At 43.1% G+C, this 19,411-nt stretch overlaps 1 protein-coding gene across 4 annotated transcripts in view; it reads left to right on the top strand.

Annotated features, from left to right (window-relative positions):
• Nucleotides 1-19,411, top strand: part of LOC142560538 (membralin) — a 235,722-nt gene that overhangs the window by 159,632 nt on the left and 56,679 nt on the right. For all 4 annotated transcript variants that reach the window (XM_075672718.1, XM_075672715.1, XM_075672716.1 and 1 more), the window contains 3 exons: nt 2,731-2,841; nt 6,425-6,547; nt 11,160-11,260. In XM_075672718.1, the coding sequence (XP_075528833.1) occupies nt 2,731-2,841; nt 6,425-6,547; nt 11,160-11,260 (335 nt within the window). The remainder of the gene's footprint in view (nt 1-2,730; nt 2,842-6,424; nt 6,548-11,159; nt 11,261-19,411) is intronic.

Below are 19,411 nucleotides of genomic sequence, written 5' to 3' on the forward strand. Positions count from 1 at the left end.
TTTTATTTTTGTACGTGTGAACATAAGACTGATTAGGTTTAACATCCCATAAGTGCTCTTAGTCTTTGAAGGAGGGAAACATTGTTAAACGGCACATTACCATATAGACCCGCATGTCAGCGGATGCATCTCCATTTTTTTTTACTTATGTGTGAAAGTTGCGGGTTGGTTTATATTTGAGGATGCGATTTGGCCGTAACCACCAAACACTTAATGTCACCTCTCACAGCCACCATGTTCTATGCACTGTATTGCATCACAGCTTTAAGATTTGACATGAAACAATGTGAAACCTCCTGCCCAGCCTGACTTCAATGTCGAAAATAAGAATGTGCGCTGATGGTGCTAATAATGGGACTATATTTTCAACTCTGCTGTGAAGTGGATGGCTTTCGCTGCTCCTCAGGAAGGCTGACACCACAAGCTTGAAAAAGGATGTTGCCTATTTTGCCAAGGTGCAAAGATAAGCAGGAATCTTTTGTAACGTTTGATATTGCAAGAATTGCAGAGGTGCCGCATCCCCAACATTCTAGGGGGAAGCGCGGTAGTGCACTGTTAGCTCTGTTAGAGGAAATTTGTGACAAAAAAGCCAGTGATGTTGATGAGGACTACAACGAGCAAACATTGCAAATACTTGCAGCAAATGTCTAAAACCCTAATAAAATGCACATTTTTTCTTTGCAGTCGAATACCACTTGTTTTTTGTTTGACAAGCGTTTGAGGAAAAATATTGTTTTGTTATTTTCTGACCTTCCAAATTTTGGGGACCAGCCTAGAATCAAAGAGGGCCTATATTTGAGTACGTGCAGTAATTACCTTGATTTTTTGAAAACATTGAACATGTCGGAAAACAAGTGTTTCACTTTCTGTTTTGCTGGATGGCAACCACTGCAGCCAGTAGTGGCTTAGTGGCTGGGCTGTTCTGTTGACGAGCATGAGGTCATGTGTTCAATTCTCAGCCATAGCTGCAACATTCCTGGAGGGGGTTGAATACAAGAATACTTGTGCACCATGGTTTTGTCACATGTTAAAGAGCCCCAATTTGTTAAAAGTAATCCAGAGCCCTCAGCTACGGCATCCCTCATAGCCTACTGTGCAGCTTTGTTTGAACAAAAATGACATTTTTTTTTGTTCACCCTCAGCAGCAGAAGACCATAAGCACTGGGAAATAGTGAGTAAATCATTAAGGACAAAACAAGCCCCTTCTTCAATTTTGGTTTTATTTGAACAAATCTATCATAAATTGTTCAAGGTTCACTTTCAGGAGGAAACCCAAGAGTGAAAATTGAGGCACAGGCACCAGTCAAAATTTGTTTGGAACAAAACAGTTAATTTTGAAGGTAGTGTAAGAAAATGGTGTGTTATGTAAAGGATAAGGTTGCTTAAGCAAATGGGCAAATAACAGTACCTTCCACTTCTGGTATGGAGCGACTAGCATGTGGTTATTGCACAAGGTGAACTGAGAAGTGCAAATGCTTCTTCAGTGATAATCGAAAGCAGTGCAAAGACAGTATTTTCAAGAATAAGTCTAAATAATTCCGAATGGAAGTGCTACTTAATCACACAGTCTGTTTCCTGTAATTTATATAGAGTGCTTCCAGGGCTAAGTTATTTGATGAGATTAACCTCACACTACTATTTGCATTGATCATCTAGTAGTTGGGAAAGGTGTCAGTGTAAGCATGGATTGAAAAATGTTGCACAGAGTGAGGAATTTATGTTCATGCAGTATTGCTTTGTGAGGAGAAAAATTGTGTGCCATTTTAGCTCTCTAGCGCTGTATCTTTTTCATTTCTGTCTTATATTTTGCTCTTTCTGGAAAAGACCTGCTATCTTGTCGCTGCATACTGTGACATTTGCCTGCCTGCTTGTCATTCTAGAATGCCCAGATCTTTAATTACATAACAGTTATTGGGCAGATTGCTGCTGAAAAGCGCAAAAGTATGTGGTTTAGTCCAGACCATTAAATGAACAATGTGGCATACAGGAGGAAGCACGAAAATGTAAAATGGTGAAGTAGAGATAAATCATTTTGCTTTTTCATTGAATGTTGTGGCAGTAAGCAGGCTTCATGTCTGTTTTTGAATGTTTGAGATGTACAGAATGGAAAAAGCATATGTGCATGGCATATTTGTTGCATATAAATATGTTTTTCCTTATGATATATGATGCCAGCCAAGGAAAGCAGAAAGGGAGTTCTTATTTTTTTATTTCACTGTAGAATTAATTATAAGTAAGGGTTAAGTTTGCAGTAAACTTTATAGGTATTATAAATAAATAGGAAAATGAAAGTGTAATAAAGGATGACTTGCCATGAGTGGGAGTCAAGCCCACTACCTCCCAAATATGTGTGTGGTTCTCTACAAATTGAGTTGAGTTGCCTTTTGTTCTACTTTTATTCACCTTTTTTAATTAATAAAATGAAGTTTAACCCCTCATCATCAGTTCTACAGTTAAGAAAAAAATAAACACATTTAGTTTCCCCTGTGCATCTTTTAGCATCATTGTCAATTGGCTTCAAATGGTTAGCAAAAATCAAGCCCATTGTTTCCTGTGATTTTTTAACATTGTGTCTTGAGTGCATTGTGAGAAGAAACAATGTGTCACCATGAAAGCTTATTGCCACAGTGAAAAATAACCATGGTTAATTTAGTGCAAACAGCTTTGCCATTCAGTCTTAAGTGTGGTCATTGTTACATTTTTTTTTCTTGTGTCTCATATTTTCTGCAGTGTGGCCTCAGGATGAGTACATAGTTGAGTACTCCCTGGAGTACGGACTCCTCAGGCTCAGCCCAGCAACACGTCAGAAGCTGAACATCTCCGTCAAGATTGTCACGCTTGGTGAGCTGCCCCGCCAGTATGCCTGCATGATTTGTGAGATTTGTTACACAGTATGCAGTTGAATGGGGCCATGGTGCCCAAGTAAGCAGCTTTCAGGTAGAAAGCCCTTCTTCCAAATAGGAACCTGCATTAGAGATGATTGTGCACTGTCTTTTTTAGTAAAATGTGGTCGCCTAGGCAAATTTGGTGAATAGTCATTGTGGGGGAAAAAAGAAAGAGAAGTGAGCATGTGAAAGCGAACAGAATAGACTGATTGCCTCACAAGTTCAGCATGTGACAAGACATACATGGGCTAGAGTGTTTGATGAACAGATGCATGCCTAAAGGAACACATGCAGCGGCGCATGTAGCTTCTTTGTGCCTTACTATGAGAGCGTAACTGTTTCTTATCGGAACTACAGTTAAGCATTGTGTGAAATCGTGAAAGCAGCCCATACTATAACAAAGGGTAATGCGTGTGGGACTTCTGCTTCATAGATTGATAGATTTCATCATCATCATCATTTATTATTCCCTTAAGGGTCCCTTCGGGGACATTACATAAGGGGGGAGGGAAACAGCGATGGGAAAGTGCCATACATCAGCTAAAAAAAAAACAAAAAATTCAAACAAAGGCAACCGAAAAATAAATAATAAACTGTAGAAAACACCAGGTATAAACAGAACAATGAAAATATCTCAAACTGAGTAGCAATAAATTAAAAGAAAAGTGTACACATAAATGTGAAACATGCTAAACATAAGTGGCAAAAAAAGAAGAGAAGGAAAAATAGGCGATGACACAAGCAAGTTAAATTGCTGGGAGAGGAAACGTGAGGAAAAGTGGCTATTTTGGGTTGAAATGGTCTGATAGTAACTGTCTAAATTTGGAGGGATTTGACTCTAAAACCTTGGCTTCGGGAAGATTGTTCCATTCTTTTATGGCGATGGGGAGGAAGGATTTGTTGAAGGCATTGGAAGAACCATGCAAACGCTGTATGCTACGGGAGTTAAACAAATGGTGAGATGAGCGTATCAGAGCATGTAATAAGTTCTGGTGCAGTGCAGGAAAGTTAAAGTATAATTTATGAAAAAGACAGAGCATTGCAAGTTTCCGGCGGAGTGCTAGGGGTTCGAGTCCGAGAGTCAATTTCATGTCAGTAACGCTGTGCCAAGGTGAGTACTGGGAAGTTATGAAGCAGGCTGCCCGGTTCTGAATGACTTCGAGCGACTTTTTACTTTGTTAGTGAACACATGCCCAATTCTTTCAAACATAGAAGCACAATAATATTGCTCACTCAAGGGCTTTTCATTTTGCTTTCCTGTTGTTGACTGGTTTCCATAATTGTATGCATTCTGCATTGCTTATAATGAAAAACTTCAATTGCAAGTAAGTGCCGATGTCATCCATATATTTTCTCATCCTTGTCAGTCCTAACTATGCCTTTCTTTTGCCTTGAGTAAACATTAGTAATCAGGAAACACAGAACACAGTGTACATGAAATGCTTGGTGTAGCAAAAGTATAATCAGTGACAAGTCAAGAATGCAGGAGAGGCTGCTGTCACAAAAGTGTGCTGTTTCCACTTTCCTGTTTTCCAACTGGATAGAAAGAGTTTCCTAGCATATTGTGTTGACATGGTAAAATGATGTGCTCACTCCTCACCATTAAAGGGGCCATGACATGGTCATCCAACTATTCTCCGTTTATCATTGTAACCAAAAGTAGAGGGGGCAATGTGGTTGTACAAGAGAAAAAAACAATAATCTTGTGCACACATTTTAAACCGAAATTTCAATTTGATGTAGCTGCCTTGAAGCCCGTTCTACTAACTGCAACTGTCATATTAGGATGGCTTGCGTGACGTCAAGAAGTGTGGGGCCACCACTGTTTCATGCACTCCGAAACATCCCAAAATCAGATGTGTGCTGTGCCAGACTCCTTTTGCTCTGCACACTGCAACACCTAACGCTGAAGCAAGATCATCGACATTGCATTGTGTCGATAATTCTTTCACTCGCATGAGAAAAAGAGCACAAGCCAGAGAATGCCTGTGGAAACCATCTTGGGCTGACTCTCGAGATGCGCGTGCAAAAATGTAACTATGCGTATACTGCGCTCATTTACCCTGCAGAATGCACTTCGCTTCTTCATTCTTCAGTGTTGCCAAGCTGCTGTGCAGTTCAACAGCAATAAAAAATATTAAACTGCAAATTTTGTACCTCATTGAATGCGGCTTAGGTTTGGTCAGCTTTCTGTGGAATGTACACTGTATAACATGCAGTGCATAATTCATTATTGCAAATGTGTTCTGACAACCGCTTTAAGCAACAAATACTGCATTCAGGCATTCACAGCCAGGAGTAAATGGTGGCTTGGATGCTAAGGAAATGTGTGGTGTGAATGTATACACGAGACTTGGAGAGCAGCTGCAGTGAAGGCACACAGCACCAAGTAGGCAACACAGACATATATCTACACGTACGTCAGCAATTGCAAAAGATTGCGGGTGCTGCATCTTGAAAGTGTTCTGGTGCTCAACCAACAAATGCTACAAATGTGCATTCATGGAGAGAATCATTGCTGAGGCAATGTTAGTTACAAGGAAACACATGCAAGCACATACTGTGTAGCAAAACTGATAGTTGGGCGAGTTGGTACGAATTCATAGTAAAATATTTAGCCCGCACAATTGACAAGGGCACAGTGAAGCGCCCATCTGTCCCCCTTCAGTGTGTCCTTGTCAATTGTGCACGCTAAATATTTAACATACTGTGTATCCCAGCCAACATTAGCCAAGCTGTTCAAAGAAACACAATGCAAAATATGAATGTAAAAGCACTATGGTGTGTCATCATGAGAGGTCTGATCACTCTAAGTGTTAAATCATATCTTGTCCCATGATATTGTAATCTCTTCTTTTGTTGAACAGCTTGGGTAACTTTAGCTGGGGCAATCTATATAGAGAGACGGTGAGCAAGTAACAATGATTTGATGTCTTGTAGGCAGGTCAAAAATTCACACCTACTGTGGTGGCATAGTGGCTGCATTGTGCTGTTAAGCCCGAGGACATGGGATCAAATCTTGGCTCTGGCAGCTGCATTTCGAGGGGGATGAAATGCAAAAATGCCTCTGTACTGTGCATTGGGTGCATGTCAAAGAACCCCAAGTGGTCAAAATGAATCCAGAGGTCCCACTACGGCATGCCTCATGATCATATTGTGATTTACGTAAAACCTCAGAATTAAATTTTTAGTCACAAATTCACAAGTGCAAATACCATCAGAGGATGAATGAATGATTACTGGTATATGGATATGTGGATTACATATACGAACTCCTTTTAAGGTGCATTTGCTCCTGCGTTCTTGACCTATTCCTGATGGTAGCATGTCATTGTCTGCATGACAAAAAAAAAAAAGACATTTTTAAGGTTATGTTTCTTGTGCTTTCTGCATGAATTATGTGTGCATGAAGCTAACTTAAGAAGGCAGCAAGTGAATGCCTCGGCAGTCGATCTCTGATTAACCTATATGTCGTCACCTTTTTTTTTGTTTCTTTCTTTTTCTCTTCCCTTTCGTTTTTGTGCGTTGCCTCATTCCAGATCCAGCCAAGGATGGCTGTTTCGGTGACTGGTTCAGCCGGTTTCTCCTGGACGGTTTTCTGGGCTACGATGACGTTCTCATGGCGAGTCTGAAGAACCTTGCTGAGCGAGAGGAAAACAAAGGTATGCCCTTCATTAATTTTATTATTATTGCTGTGCACTCAAGGGATGCATTTTGAATTTAAGATGAGAATGAAAACAGTGGCATTTTTTTAAAGCATAGAACTGCATGCTAGATGGTGTGGCATAGCAAAAGTATTTAAGTATCTTGATGCTCTAGATTCTAAGAGGTTTATAGAATGTGCCTGATGGCCACATGCCACTACCCTGTTTCAAACGGGAGGCTTATATCATTGCCGTCACCATCATCATCATCATCATCATGCACATCTCTGTACTAATATAAATATGTGGAGCAAAGGCACACCATAATTACCTTCTTGCATACGTTAGTTCATCGCTGTTAGTGTGATGCTTTTCATGAGGGAGCAGCAGATGTGACTACTGGTCAGCGGTACTTTTTGATGCCGTAGCGCCTCCATATATATTGAGTGAATTTGTCAGCGTGAACACCATTTGAACTTTTGAAGCTATCTGTAATGAACGTTTCTATCTTTTGAGGACAATAAATTTGCACACAAGGATTGTGATGTCTTATTGGTAAATTTTCCCAGATTTCAATCAGTAATGTAAAGAAACAAGCGATGAACATTTTAGCAGCAAAAATTGTGTAGTACTTCTCATATTGCATGTAGCACTCACCCTGAAATGAAGTACATACAGTACTGCAGGCATAATCGAGAGTGATATAACCAATCACTTTCCCATATTTTGATATTTTGAAAGGCCCATCATTCATAGCAGCGTATCACATCAGAGGCATCTTTTTGATTCGGATAATTACTGCCAGCTCATTGAAGATGCAGATTAGTCAAGTATATATGCTACTAATGATCATGAGAAGGCACTGATCATGTTCTATGACGTTATTTATTCAGCAGTTGAGCAGTCAACTGCATGTCAATCAACAGACGCTACTGTGCCCCACGCTGCCCTTTGTTGGCAAATTCACTCATTCGATCCTTTTGCAAGAAAGATAATTTATATAAAAAGACCAAACATTAACCATTCAATGAAAACTTAAAATTGCAGTATAAAAGATACTCCAACATGTTAGCCTTGCTTTTAAAGAATGCTAAACAAAATTATTGTGAATATGAACTTCAACTCTGTAAAAATGATACAAAGAGAAAATGGCAGCTCCTAAACGAATTTTTAAATTCTACCAACTCATGCAGCAAAGTGATGTCTGTTCATGTTAACAGCACTATCCTTACCACTTCCAGTGATGTAGCCAATGCTTTTAGCGATCACTTTTCTTTTAGTTTCACTGCTTCCCCCTCTTCCTGCTTTGCACCTTGGTTTAGTCGTACTTCCCAGTCGTACTTCCCAGTCGTCTTTTCTTTTTCCTACTTGTGCCTTTGAGCTTTGTTTGGTTATTTCAGGATTAAAAGCTACCAGACCTGGGTTAGACAACGTTCACTCAAAACATATTAAATCTGTAACATGTTTTGTTGCCCACTTTCTAAGCCACATTTTTAACTGCTGTTTAAAAACTGGTGTCTTCCCCTGAAGATTTAAGTTGGCAAAGGCAGTGCCTGTTCTTAAAGAAGGTGATCCACTTAACATAGAAAATTATAGGCCCATATACATTCTTCCTTTCCTTGATAGAAGCTTGGAAAAACTAATTGAAGTAAGGCTATTTAATTATTTTAGTAAATTTAACGTGCTCTCTTATTGTCAATCTGGCTTTAGGGCTGGTCTGTCTACTGATACAGCAATTGCATGCATCACTGGAAAAATTACATCATTAAGGATCTATATTTATTGGCTTTTCAAAAGCATTTGACAGCATGGACTATTTAATTTGTTTTGTAAGTTAGAGTGCTGTGGAATAACAGGCCCTGCTTTTAACAATTACAAAGTTTTTTTTCTTAATAGGTTGCAAGCCAGCTTTATCAACAACTATACATCTAATTCTACCCCTATGAATAGAGGTGTTCCACAAGGTTCAAGTTTAGGTCCATTATTATATTTAATATATAATGACTTACCCCTATGCCTTAACTTCCTGTTTGCTCTAAGCAGATGACACGACTATCTTTTATCATCATTCCAATTCTGCGACTCTCAAATCTAATTTTCAAGCTGACTTAACTCGAAGAAAGGTGCAACTCTAATAGACTCCCGATTAATCCGTCCAGAACTACCCTCATGCTTTTTCATACATCCAACAATTTAACTATTCCCTGCCTCTACGTCAACTCTGCAGCCATTCCTATAAAAGGCCCCTCACCAGGCCCTATAGCAAATTTTGCTTATACGCTGCAAATTGTTACGTGTCCTCTAGGGAGCGTTCTGCCGCAAACATTCTTCAATGCGGTTCATCAGTGACGCGAACCCATGATTTCAGCAGGCGGGCTCCACTGCATAGCGAGACTTCCTCTCCACTCGCCCTGTCTAGCCTTTGCAAGCGAAATTCCTTCCCTGTGTTCTCCAATGTCGGACCTCGAGGATTACGTGACACATATGTCACCGGCCCCGCCTTCACTTTTTTTTCTTCGGCAATACGCATTTCTGCTGGTGGCGTTGCACGCGAGCTATTATCGTTTCGCACAGTGCACGATTTTGCTTGCTGTGCACAAGGACACATGACTAGCGGTATAATTTAGTGCTACACAAATACTGAGGCAGAATAAGCGGATCGCAGAGCATGATCCCGCGCCGGAACACGGTAGAAAATGACATAATTTCGGTACCTGCGCACATGACCGCACGACTGTGGGAACAAGCAGACAAAGCGGAAGTACATCTTTCTTGCTACGGTGTGAAGTAAAGCAAAAAGCACGCAGACATTCCGTTTGTGTGTTTTCTTATTTCTCTAAACTTTTATTCATCAATTCAAGCTACAGATCACACAAATAACAAATGGTGCTTTGAATAATTCTCGAAGTCACATGTCACCACGAATGACGTCACACTGCAGACTCGAGTACATAGGCATAGGGACGCGACTACATCATCCTTCGGCATGGAGTGTGGCGGCCACGAGGAGAAGGAAAAACGGCATTCGGTTTGAAATTTCAGATCTTTCCGCGGCGCATAGCGATATAATACTTTGCAGACACGATCGTTATCACGCAATGTATGCTCTGCGCTTGTCAGCTCAAAATGGCCAGACCTGGTGAGGGGCCCTTTAAGGGATCATACATCATTTTTAGAAGTTATAGTTGACACCTATTTGAAGTTTCACCAATATATCATTTCGTTTGTGAAAAGATTTCATATGGAATCGGGGCTTTGGTAAAATCAAGAAAGTGCTTTAGCATAAACGCACTTAAAGCGCTGTATTACATATTCATACACAATAGTCTAAGTTATTGTATTACATCATGGGGTAATTCATATTCACTTCACATTTGGCCTCTGAAGGTACTGCAAAAGCAAGCCGTGTGACTCATCACTTCCGCTACTCGACTGACGCCATCACACCCTGTTTTCATCCAGCTTAACATACTACCCATTTCTTAACCGCATATTTACAGCATATATGTCTTGTTTTTAAGGTTTTCCATTGCATCCTCATGCTTTGCTGTGTTTTTCTTAGTGATTTGGAGGCTTTCTGTCTCTCTTGTCCTCGTGGGCTTCCGCATTGCGCCAGTGGCATAGATTTCTCAGACGTGCGTGCGCGCTTTTCGATTGCTTCAACCAATCCCTTTCCATCCGTGCCATTTAAGGATGAGGCTGAAATTTGTTATGCTGCACTGTAGCTGCGGCTACGCTTCCTGCAAGGAAAAGGCACTTACCTTCACGAGGGATTCCTAGTGACTCAGCATGGTTGCAAGTGTGGGCTTGTGCAATCCCAAGGACAGAAAAAGAGCTAACATCTCGTGGATGTGTTGGTGAGACACAGTTTTCGAAGAGAGGCATGGTGAGGAGGTGGTATTACAATGAAAGGGCTGAAGGCCAGACGCCATGCTATCAATATTTCCGGACTGTCTTAGCTACTTCTCTTCCATTTGCAAAAAAAAAAAAAAAAAAAAAAAACAGAAAGCCAATCAAATTCAATGTGATGTACATCAAACATGCTAAGATGGAGACTCCACCGGGTCAAGATACAAAAAGGCACACTGCTTACAATGGCGAGTAAGATGAGATAGGGCATCTTGTCGCGTCCCACATTTTGCACGAGTCTGTGGACTGTTGTTTGTGCCACTGATTTGAAATTTGGGTAAGCGCCGGTACCAAACATGAGTGCATCCATCCATGTGTGGAAGCATCTAGCAGCATAGGGTCCTAGATGTCCTTGAACTGGTGAGCCTCTGCACACTGCGCGCCTTCTCTCATTCTCCAAAAACAGACTTGAATGACATAGGGCGCGTTGGTGCCGTGCCGTACGCTGGGAGTTTATTGGGATGCCAGAGTAGGTGCTGTTATGCCTCCTGGAAAATTCTTGCTCTTCTTGTGAGCCGTTAGGGCTCACAGTGCTAGCACTTAATGACATGGCGATGCAGTTGGTTCGGTATTACTGTCTCTATATGAAGGATATCACAAGTGGCCTAAGTTATGATAAAGAACAGCTGATTGCAACCTTTCTTTTTCTCAGATATCTGACCAACTACCTCAAGGAAAGGTTCTGCATGACTTAAAATATATGTGCCATTTTGTTTTTCAGGCTATGTAAGAAACGTGGTCACGGGTGAGCACTACCGATTCATCAGCATGTGGACCAGCCGGACATCTTACATTGCAGCTGCTTTCATCATGCTTGTTTTTGTAAGAATAGTTGCTTTTTTTTCTAATCTTCGTGGTTCTCTTGTTTGCTGGTGAGATTGCTGAACAACCGAGAGGTGTCTGAACTAAGCTTAGTGCAAAATATTCTGTGTACTTCTAGTTGGAGCAGGTCCATGTTAGTACCATGGCTGTATGAAATAATCTTTATCCAGGAAACATGTTGGAGGCAGGTGCTCAGCTCATACTTGCAGCTTGTGTTGACATTGCTTGGCTATGTAAAATGAATCCTAGGAAGCTTATATTACAGGGTGTTCTCAGCAAACTTGAAATTTCGATGTTAGCCAACAGTATAATGGGCACTTTATTGTGAAAGTTCAGCCCAAGTGCACATGTACATGCATAAGGCTGTAAGCAAATGTAAGAAAAGTATGCTGCTGTTGCAGTTCGTTGCACCTTATCAGTTTTGCTCTGTCTCTAAACCGCTGAGCTTTATTGCAATATCATTTATACAGGCGCTCAAGGTGCATTCATGGCATTTCTACTTGTTTTGGTCCTGTTGCACTTGCGCGGTCCATGTACTATGTGTTTGAGTCACGTGATCTGCTGTGGGTGGAAGGGCAAGAGGTTAAAATGACAAGGTGGGTGCCTCTTTTGATAAGTGCGTTACAAGGTTTCCAGAGGTGTAGCAATTTGCACTCCATCTCCGGAGTGTAAACGATACAGTCAGGTGGAAGCACCATCACAGTCCATTGCCTTGGCAGCAGAGCCAGGGCAGTGTTTTGCCTTCTGCTGTGGGCATGAAAATTGCACGCGCGCGCATGCAAACGTTTCTGCTGAGCAACTGTTTTTAAGCACTGATGTGAGTAAAATGTACAGTAAACGTCAGGCTAAAATTATCTAATACACTGATTCGGCACTGAGGAAGGCCAACAGTTTTCTGTTGGGCTTACCTTGCGCGTCATAAATGCGCAATGCCACCTGCAATGCCGCAGGTGGCACTCCTCATTACGTCAGCGTTGCGAAGTGCCTGGCAACTTGCCAGGGTGCTGTTCCTTTGGTGCAGCAACAGTTTCCTCGTGTGCTGCATAGTGTCAGCATGTTGTCTCCCGCCAATCATTATAGGACTTTGTCCAAGGAGCTTCAGTGCAATACTAAACGTTGTTAGTGCTGTCAGTGCTTTGCACTTCAGACGAAAATTTAATTATATGCAGAAATTTGACTGAGCTCAGCTAGACAAAGAATAAAGTATAAATAGTGTGTGATGGGGTGCCAAATAGATGAAAACCAAAGCACGATTTATGAACAGACTGTTTACAGTATGGCCAATATGAACACGTGTTACGTCCTAGGGATCATCATCTTCTTCATTAATCCAAGGAGCTGGCTCATAACAATATTGAAGCAGTGCTGCTATCCTGCCAGTATGCTTTTGACCTCAGCCAAACATACCATGTGCCGTATGCACTGTGGGAATCGACGTTACACGAAGCACTTTGCACCTAGCTGGCTGTTTGGTATTCGTTGCGGTTCCACAAAATGGTTACCAAGAGGCCCTACATGCAGTGGCGTAGCAATGAAGGGGGGGGGGGCATCGGCCCCTGCCTGGCGCAAGGGGCCAGTGGGGAGGGGGGGGGGGAATGTCATATACGTCTGAAGACACCCAGAAATTGTCGATATTCTCGCCTTCCTCGACTACACCTGGGGGGGTGACAGAAGACCTACGGGCCCCGGGTGCCAGACGGCCTAGCTACGCCACTGCCTACATGCTTGTGTAAGGTGAGCAGATGTGTGTGGGATGACCGCAACAAGATGACGATGGTGACGGAGATTGTATGATAGTTATGGCATGATTTTTATTCCGGCCATTCTACACAAGCTTACGACATGTCAATTATTGAGTTCTGCATAGGTACTGGACAAATGTAAACAAAAGAAACATGGATTGTGACTTTGTGGGAAGGTTGTGTTTGGTCGTCTGGGTCAACAATTTGTGGGAGGCGGCACGAAGACGTAGCTGCTGTAGCCACGATTTATATAGACCGGCCAGCCATGGTGCTGCGGTGCCTCGGGAGCAGCTGACACAACAGCCGCTCAGGTTGAGTGCACTAGCGTGTTCTGTTCTCACACTACCTGCACGTGAGCCCATCTTCTCCTTCACCTGCTTTGGACGTAATAGTCACGCTGCTACAGGGCCTCCCTCCTAGTGCAAAGCGTGATTGAAATGAGTCCAATGGGGCTTGGGACTTGTGTGGCGATAGCGCAAGTGTTGGTCAGTTGTAGACGTGGAAGTGATGCTCGAGCTGAAGAGCTGAAGTTGGGGAGATGGCAGAGCTGCACCTGTGAAACTTCGCTAGGCCATGCATCCGCTGAAGGTGCGACCACCGAACATCGGCAGGCTCACCTGCTGCTGCTTGCAGTGAAATCTTGAATGCCGATAGCATCAGAGTTGTGGTGGTCACTGAAGGCATTGTGAAGGTTGGGCTGGTGGCATTACCATGCCTGCAAGAGGGAAATTTGTGCCTAGTGGAGCCAGTGGGAGAGCCTCTGAATCGGTGATGAGTGAGGTGCCCCCAAACAGAGAGGGGAGAGGGGACAGTTTGCGGAAACCACCAAGGAAGGAGAGTGGCAGGCTGTAGAGTAACTAAAAGTGCTTGCATTTGGCTCAGTGAATTCTTTAGAAATGTACTGCTGCCTTTGAGCTGGGGTTGAAGGCCGAGTAGAGGTTTGATGCTGGGGCCGGCAGGTGCTGACAGTCGGTGAGGGTAGATGCAGGCGATGCGAGCCACCAAGATGCAGAATGATGCGACTGTTCAAATGGCAAGAGCTGTTGTGACTGAGTGCTTGAGGTGGTGCATTGAGCAAGGACGGCCGTTCGCAAGTCCTCATAGAAGTCGGGTCCGGGGGGTGACACCCGGAGCCTGGAACGCAGCTGAAGCCTGGAGCCTTATTGATACGGAAGTGGCTGTCCAGCTGGAGGAACCAGATGTCCGGCATGTTGATGCAGAGTTCCTGGACACCCTGGAATTGTGGAACATCTGCTAGACTGCGTAAGGCCACATCACTCGCCTTGGTAAAGTCAGTGCACTGACGCTGACATGGCTTGGCTTGGTCGTCTGGGTCACCAATTTGTGGGAGGCGGCACGAAGAGGTAGCCGATGTAGCCATGATTTATTTAAGCCGGTAAACCATGGTGCCGTGGGATCTCGGGAGCGGCCGACACCGCAGCCGTTCAGGTTGAACGCGCTAGCGTGTTCTATTCTCATTCTATCTGCATGTGAGCCCATCTTCCTTGCCTGATTTGGAGGCAATAGTCACGCCGCTACAATGTCATCTTTGACTAAGCATTATACAATTCTACATACCTATGTCTATCTCATGTGGTATATGTTAAAACACTGATGGTGTCTGTGCTCCAGCAAGGAAAGATTAAAACCTGTTTGACATGGGCTAGTCATGAAAGCTTTACAATGTCGCGCAGCTGTGATTAAAGGATTGTGGAATATGGGCTGATCACTAAGGTGGTGCAACCTAACACTGCATTTTAAAGTGATAGCTGCCATGCAAACTGGGACGGCCTATGTAACTGAACATAGGCCTCTGTAAAGCAGGAAAGAATACTGCAATTATTGAAAGCCACGCTGTCCAGGCTGTCACTGCTGACTTTTATGGCTATTTTTTGTTCTTCGCACTCATTGACATGTAAGCTGCTCGTTGACAGCACTGCAACCATTTTAAAGTGTACTCAACGACAGCATAAAGACCTCCAACTCCAAAAGACATGTTTGAACCTGTCAAATGCCGCAGGCAATCTGCTAAGTCTTCTGCACTGTGCCACTGTGCAATTCTCTCATCTCTCCCGGGAGTCGGCCAGCGATGCTGACGTCACATGCTACCCGTATTCTATTGGCTCCTAAGGTGTGACATCCCACTAGTCTCCTTCCTTCACACACTCTCTCTCACGTAATATCTCTCCTTAGTTCCTCCTCTCCACATGTGGCGTCACACACATCCCTCCTCCTTTCCACTCTGTCCTCCTCTTCCACACCACGAGGTAATCTACAGACGCCGCTGGGCTTTCGTTTGCATGACTGTTCTAATGCTGACACATTAAAGAGGTGTGAGGCGCGCACGGTCGAGAGATGTAGGCACCTGCTGCATCAGCTTCACTGTAGTATTCGCCTGTCTATATCATGTGAAAATACCGGCATGCACTCAGTTTCCTCTTCTAGTGCTAGCAAATCTTTTCGCGGGTTGCTGCACATCATATTCACAGCTATGACTGCTAACCAGACTGTTATAAGCGCCTTCATCTGTGGCATTGGAAGCATACTGCACTGTGTGCTTAGGCGGTAACTGCAGTAGCCAATAATACAAACACACTGCTATTCTCTGCTTTAGGCGGTGCAAATTGGTTGTCATGTTTCACTCTGGCAACATTGTATTCCAGAGTCGCCCACCAGCTCGATCTCGTTTCGGTTTCTCGTTGCCATTTTAAAACACTATGCAATAAGAAAATGACGAAATACTGACAAAGGGCGTCTTGGGCTACTCGGGTGCCCTCAGCTGGACGTGTGTCAGTGTCTTGTGTCACAACAATTCTTGTTGAGTGGACATGTCAAAACTTCCCACCAAAATGTCCTACCCGAAGAAGATGCCAACCCAGGCCAAATTTGAGGAGTGCAAACGTAAGCTTGCTAAAGCTGCAAAAATGACAATGTGTTTCTTGGGCCTCTTGGGCCCCGCCAGCTCAACTCATGTTGGCGTGTCCTACTACAATTCATGCAACACTTCGCATTACATAGATGTCGACACGGTTTTGTTGTCTGCCATATTTTTTGTGACTTTGGGTCGTACGTTTTCCCAGTTAGTACGTTTTTTCTTGCATTTTTTCCAAAACGTATTAGCGAGGTTCCACTGTAATTTGTGTGTTCAATAAAGTTTTGTTAGATGAACACTGCTAGTATAACTGCTTATTTGAAGAACGCACTGTTTTCTTGTTGAAGTGCCAATGCCTGTACGACATGCAGCTCTTTTGAAAGGTCCTTAACTTCTTGTCTGCTTGGGAAAAGTTTAACACAATGCACCTTAGAAAGTCAACAACCTCTTAGTAGCACATTACTTACCTATCGACTGCTTTGACATAGCTCAGTCGGAGGAGTGTCGGGGAGTGCTGCTGGCCACATTATGCAACAGCACACCTATGTTGACAATGCATCGTATTGTCACTCACCACTTGTGTAACCACCATAGACAAGAAAAAACAATTTGTGTAAAACGCCATGGCCAAACTGAATTCAATAGGTATTTTCCCTCATCGGAATTTTTATCCTTGAGCTCGGAAGCGACGTTTATTTGTATGGTCAGCCAGCTCAGAGACTTCATTTACAAAAACCAGTGCCATAACACAGCGTAGTGAGTTGGATGTAGCCGATGTGCTTAATGCAGGTGGGTCAAAATGAACTGTGACTGTACTTATGTGATTCTAACGTGCGCCTTTCTTTCCAACAAAATTTGTCTAAAGATTGCTCGTACTTTGCAATCCGATATGAAATCAAAACTGTGTTCGCAACAGCCTACTGTCGAAGAACAGCCTAGCCAGCATTATCGCCATGGCCATCACAAGATGGTGGCCATGGATGGTGACAGCCAACAGAACAAGTTCTCGCATACCATGACGACAACGAAGTGCTTTCAGTCTGATTGCAAAAACACATTCAAACAATAAGTTGTTTTACATGTCAAGCTAGCGGCAGCAACTTGCATAATCTGTTATTGGTTTCCAGAGAATTGCGTTGCAGAATGGAATAGAGAAGTGGTTAATCTAAGCATGGCCCACCATTCATTTATGATTGTTGTAGACTTTTTTGCTAAATGCAGACTATCAAATGCGCTATGGACTGTACAAAAGATGACATGTTGTGACTCTTCATACACAGTGACCAAGTGCTGTCCGAGAGTGATGATTATGGACTAAGTAAATAAGTTTCTATCTGTGAAGGTAAAGTTAGCTGGTTTCATATATTTTTTTTTTTGGCCAGAATTGGAGGCATGCTTTGTTTTTCTTGCTAGAAAATATTTGTTGCCTGTTCAGTTTTACCATACTTGTACATATTACACAGAAATGTAGCCGATTACAATTGCAATGACTTCTTTAAAATAAGTAATTGATTATGTTTACCAGTTACAGACCCACAAAATAACTGAGCACTTACTAAAACATAATCGATTACTTTAATGTTACTTTTCAAGCTATATTTATTAACGTTACACAAATACAGTAAACAGAATGAGCTGGGCTGGCTCTCCTAATGCTTCCTCTGCAGTCTTTCACGTGTTGTTTATTTTCACTGAGAATTGCTTTTCAAAATTTTTTTTGCTAATCTTCTCTTATTTTCTTGTGAAGACATCTGAGGAACACTGAAAACTTGCTCGATGGGCACACTGGAAATTAGGGCTGTGTTGTAACTTACGAATAGCTTGCTCACAAGATGGGACCTACTAATACACTAGTATGGTTATTTAAGACAAGGCATATTGATTTCCATACCGTACTGCGTGTGAAGAGACAGGACACATTGAACGCTTTCTGTGATCTGGCCCAAAATGCCGAGGTGAAAAAAACACTCTGTTTTGGAACTTGCAAAAGAATTACCTGCTGCATGCATGCCTGCAATTATGTTGTATTCCCAGAAAGGTCAGTTATAGCCTGAAAAAAAGCTTCAAATATTCTTCTTGCATTCCTAGAAAGACTGGTTTCTAGACATGTTGTGACATAGCGCAGTAATGTTGTAAGAGATGACCATTGCTAGACGAAACCAGCCGTTTGCTGCTGCCCATCACTACTATTACTGTAAAACCTCATTAAACCATACCTGCTTAAATAGTAGTTTCGTTTTAAAGGTAGTAAAGTTAAATCCCATTGAACATAGTGCATTGTGCATCTGCATAAATTGCACCAGCTTATTGCGTATGTATCGGTTAACATGTAGTGTTTGCACTTCGCGTAGCGCAGTTAGGGCGGTTGGTCGGCAAGGCAAAAGAACGAGCCTCAGAGATCATAATGGCCTCCATTCGCAAACGCAGAGGGCACTTGAAAGGTTGAAGCCGCATTAACATCAACATCATTTCGACGCTGACTCGGAGAGTGTTGTGGCTGGCTAGTGGATGGAGGGAAACAACTTATAGAAAATCTAGCAAAGTTTAATGACCCGGGCTCAAGTCTCCCATGAGGAGACTTCAAGGCCTCGCCTTGTCGCTGCCTGTAGGGCCCACTGGACCGCCCACTCTTGTCTTGAGGTTGGAGCTGTGCAGAGCGGCAGCCCACTTCGACGCAAGAGCTACTGGAGCTACTGCCATTATAGCTGCTATGACAGGACACTCCCACAACAAGTGCAAGAGCATCGCTGTAGTTGCCTGACATAACTTGAAACGAGCACTCTGGTATTGCGCGGGGAAAATGTGCCACAATTGCACCGGACCGGGGAAAGTGTGTGTTTACAGTTGTCGTCGGACGACTGCCTAATGACGTTTCAGTGGTGGCCTGTGTTGTGGTTTCGTGCAAGCTAGGACTCGCGTCATGCCGAAGCTCGAAGAAAAACAGGGCGCTCAGCTTAAAAGAAAAATTGGACATCGATCATGCTATCGAATGTGGCACGATGTCGGTGCTCGCACTTGAGAGGGATCTACCATTGTCTAAGGTGTGTGACATTTGGAATGCGAAGGAAGAGATGCTCGGTAGTGCTGCTGGGACCACGAAAAGATGTCGGCTATGAGGTTAAACTTTTCGAGGTTCGGCTTTTTGTCATCATTGCCTCTGTTATTGCCGGTGTCACTTAATGACAGTGATGAAGACGACACAGAAAGAGACAGCATGGGTGATTCAGGCCCGACAGTGGCAGAAGCTGCGTGTTACGTCAGCCTCATGCAGTTGTTCGCTGCGAAGAGGGGGCTGGCAGAAAGCTGGCTTGCAGCTTAAGGGAGTTTTAGGCCGCTGTCATCGCTACTAGCCAGCCATAGCATCAAATGAAAATAACAGATTTTTGTTACGCGAAATGAATAAATACTGCATGTTTTTGCCCTTTCACTGAACTCTCTCTCTGAGTTCCGTTTTGGCAGGTAAGTGGGTGATCTCGTGCTGTTTTGGTTAAGCAGTATGTACTACCCTTTAGTGCGTACTCTTTTCGAGCTCCGGCC

Source organism: Dermacentor variabilis, chromosome 10, assembly GCF_050947875.1.
Source record: "Dermacentor variabilis isolate Ectoservices chromosome 10, ASM5094787v1, whole genome shotgun sequence".
Classification (NCBI taxonomy): domain Eukaryota; kingdom Metazoa; phylum Arthropoda; class Arachnida; order Ixodida; family Ixodidae; genus Dermacentor; species Dermacentor variabilis.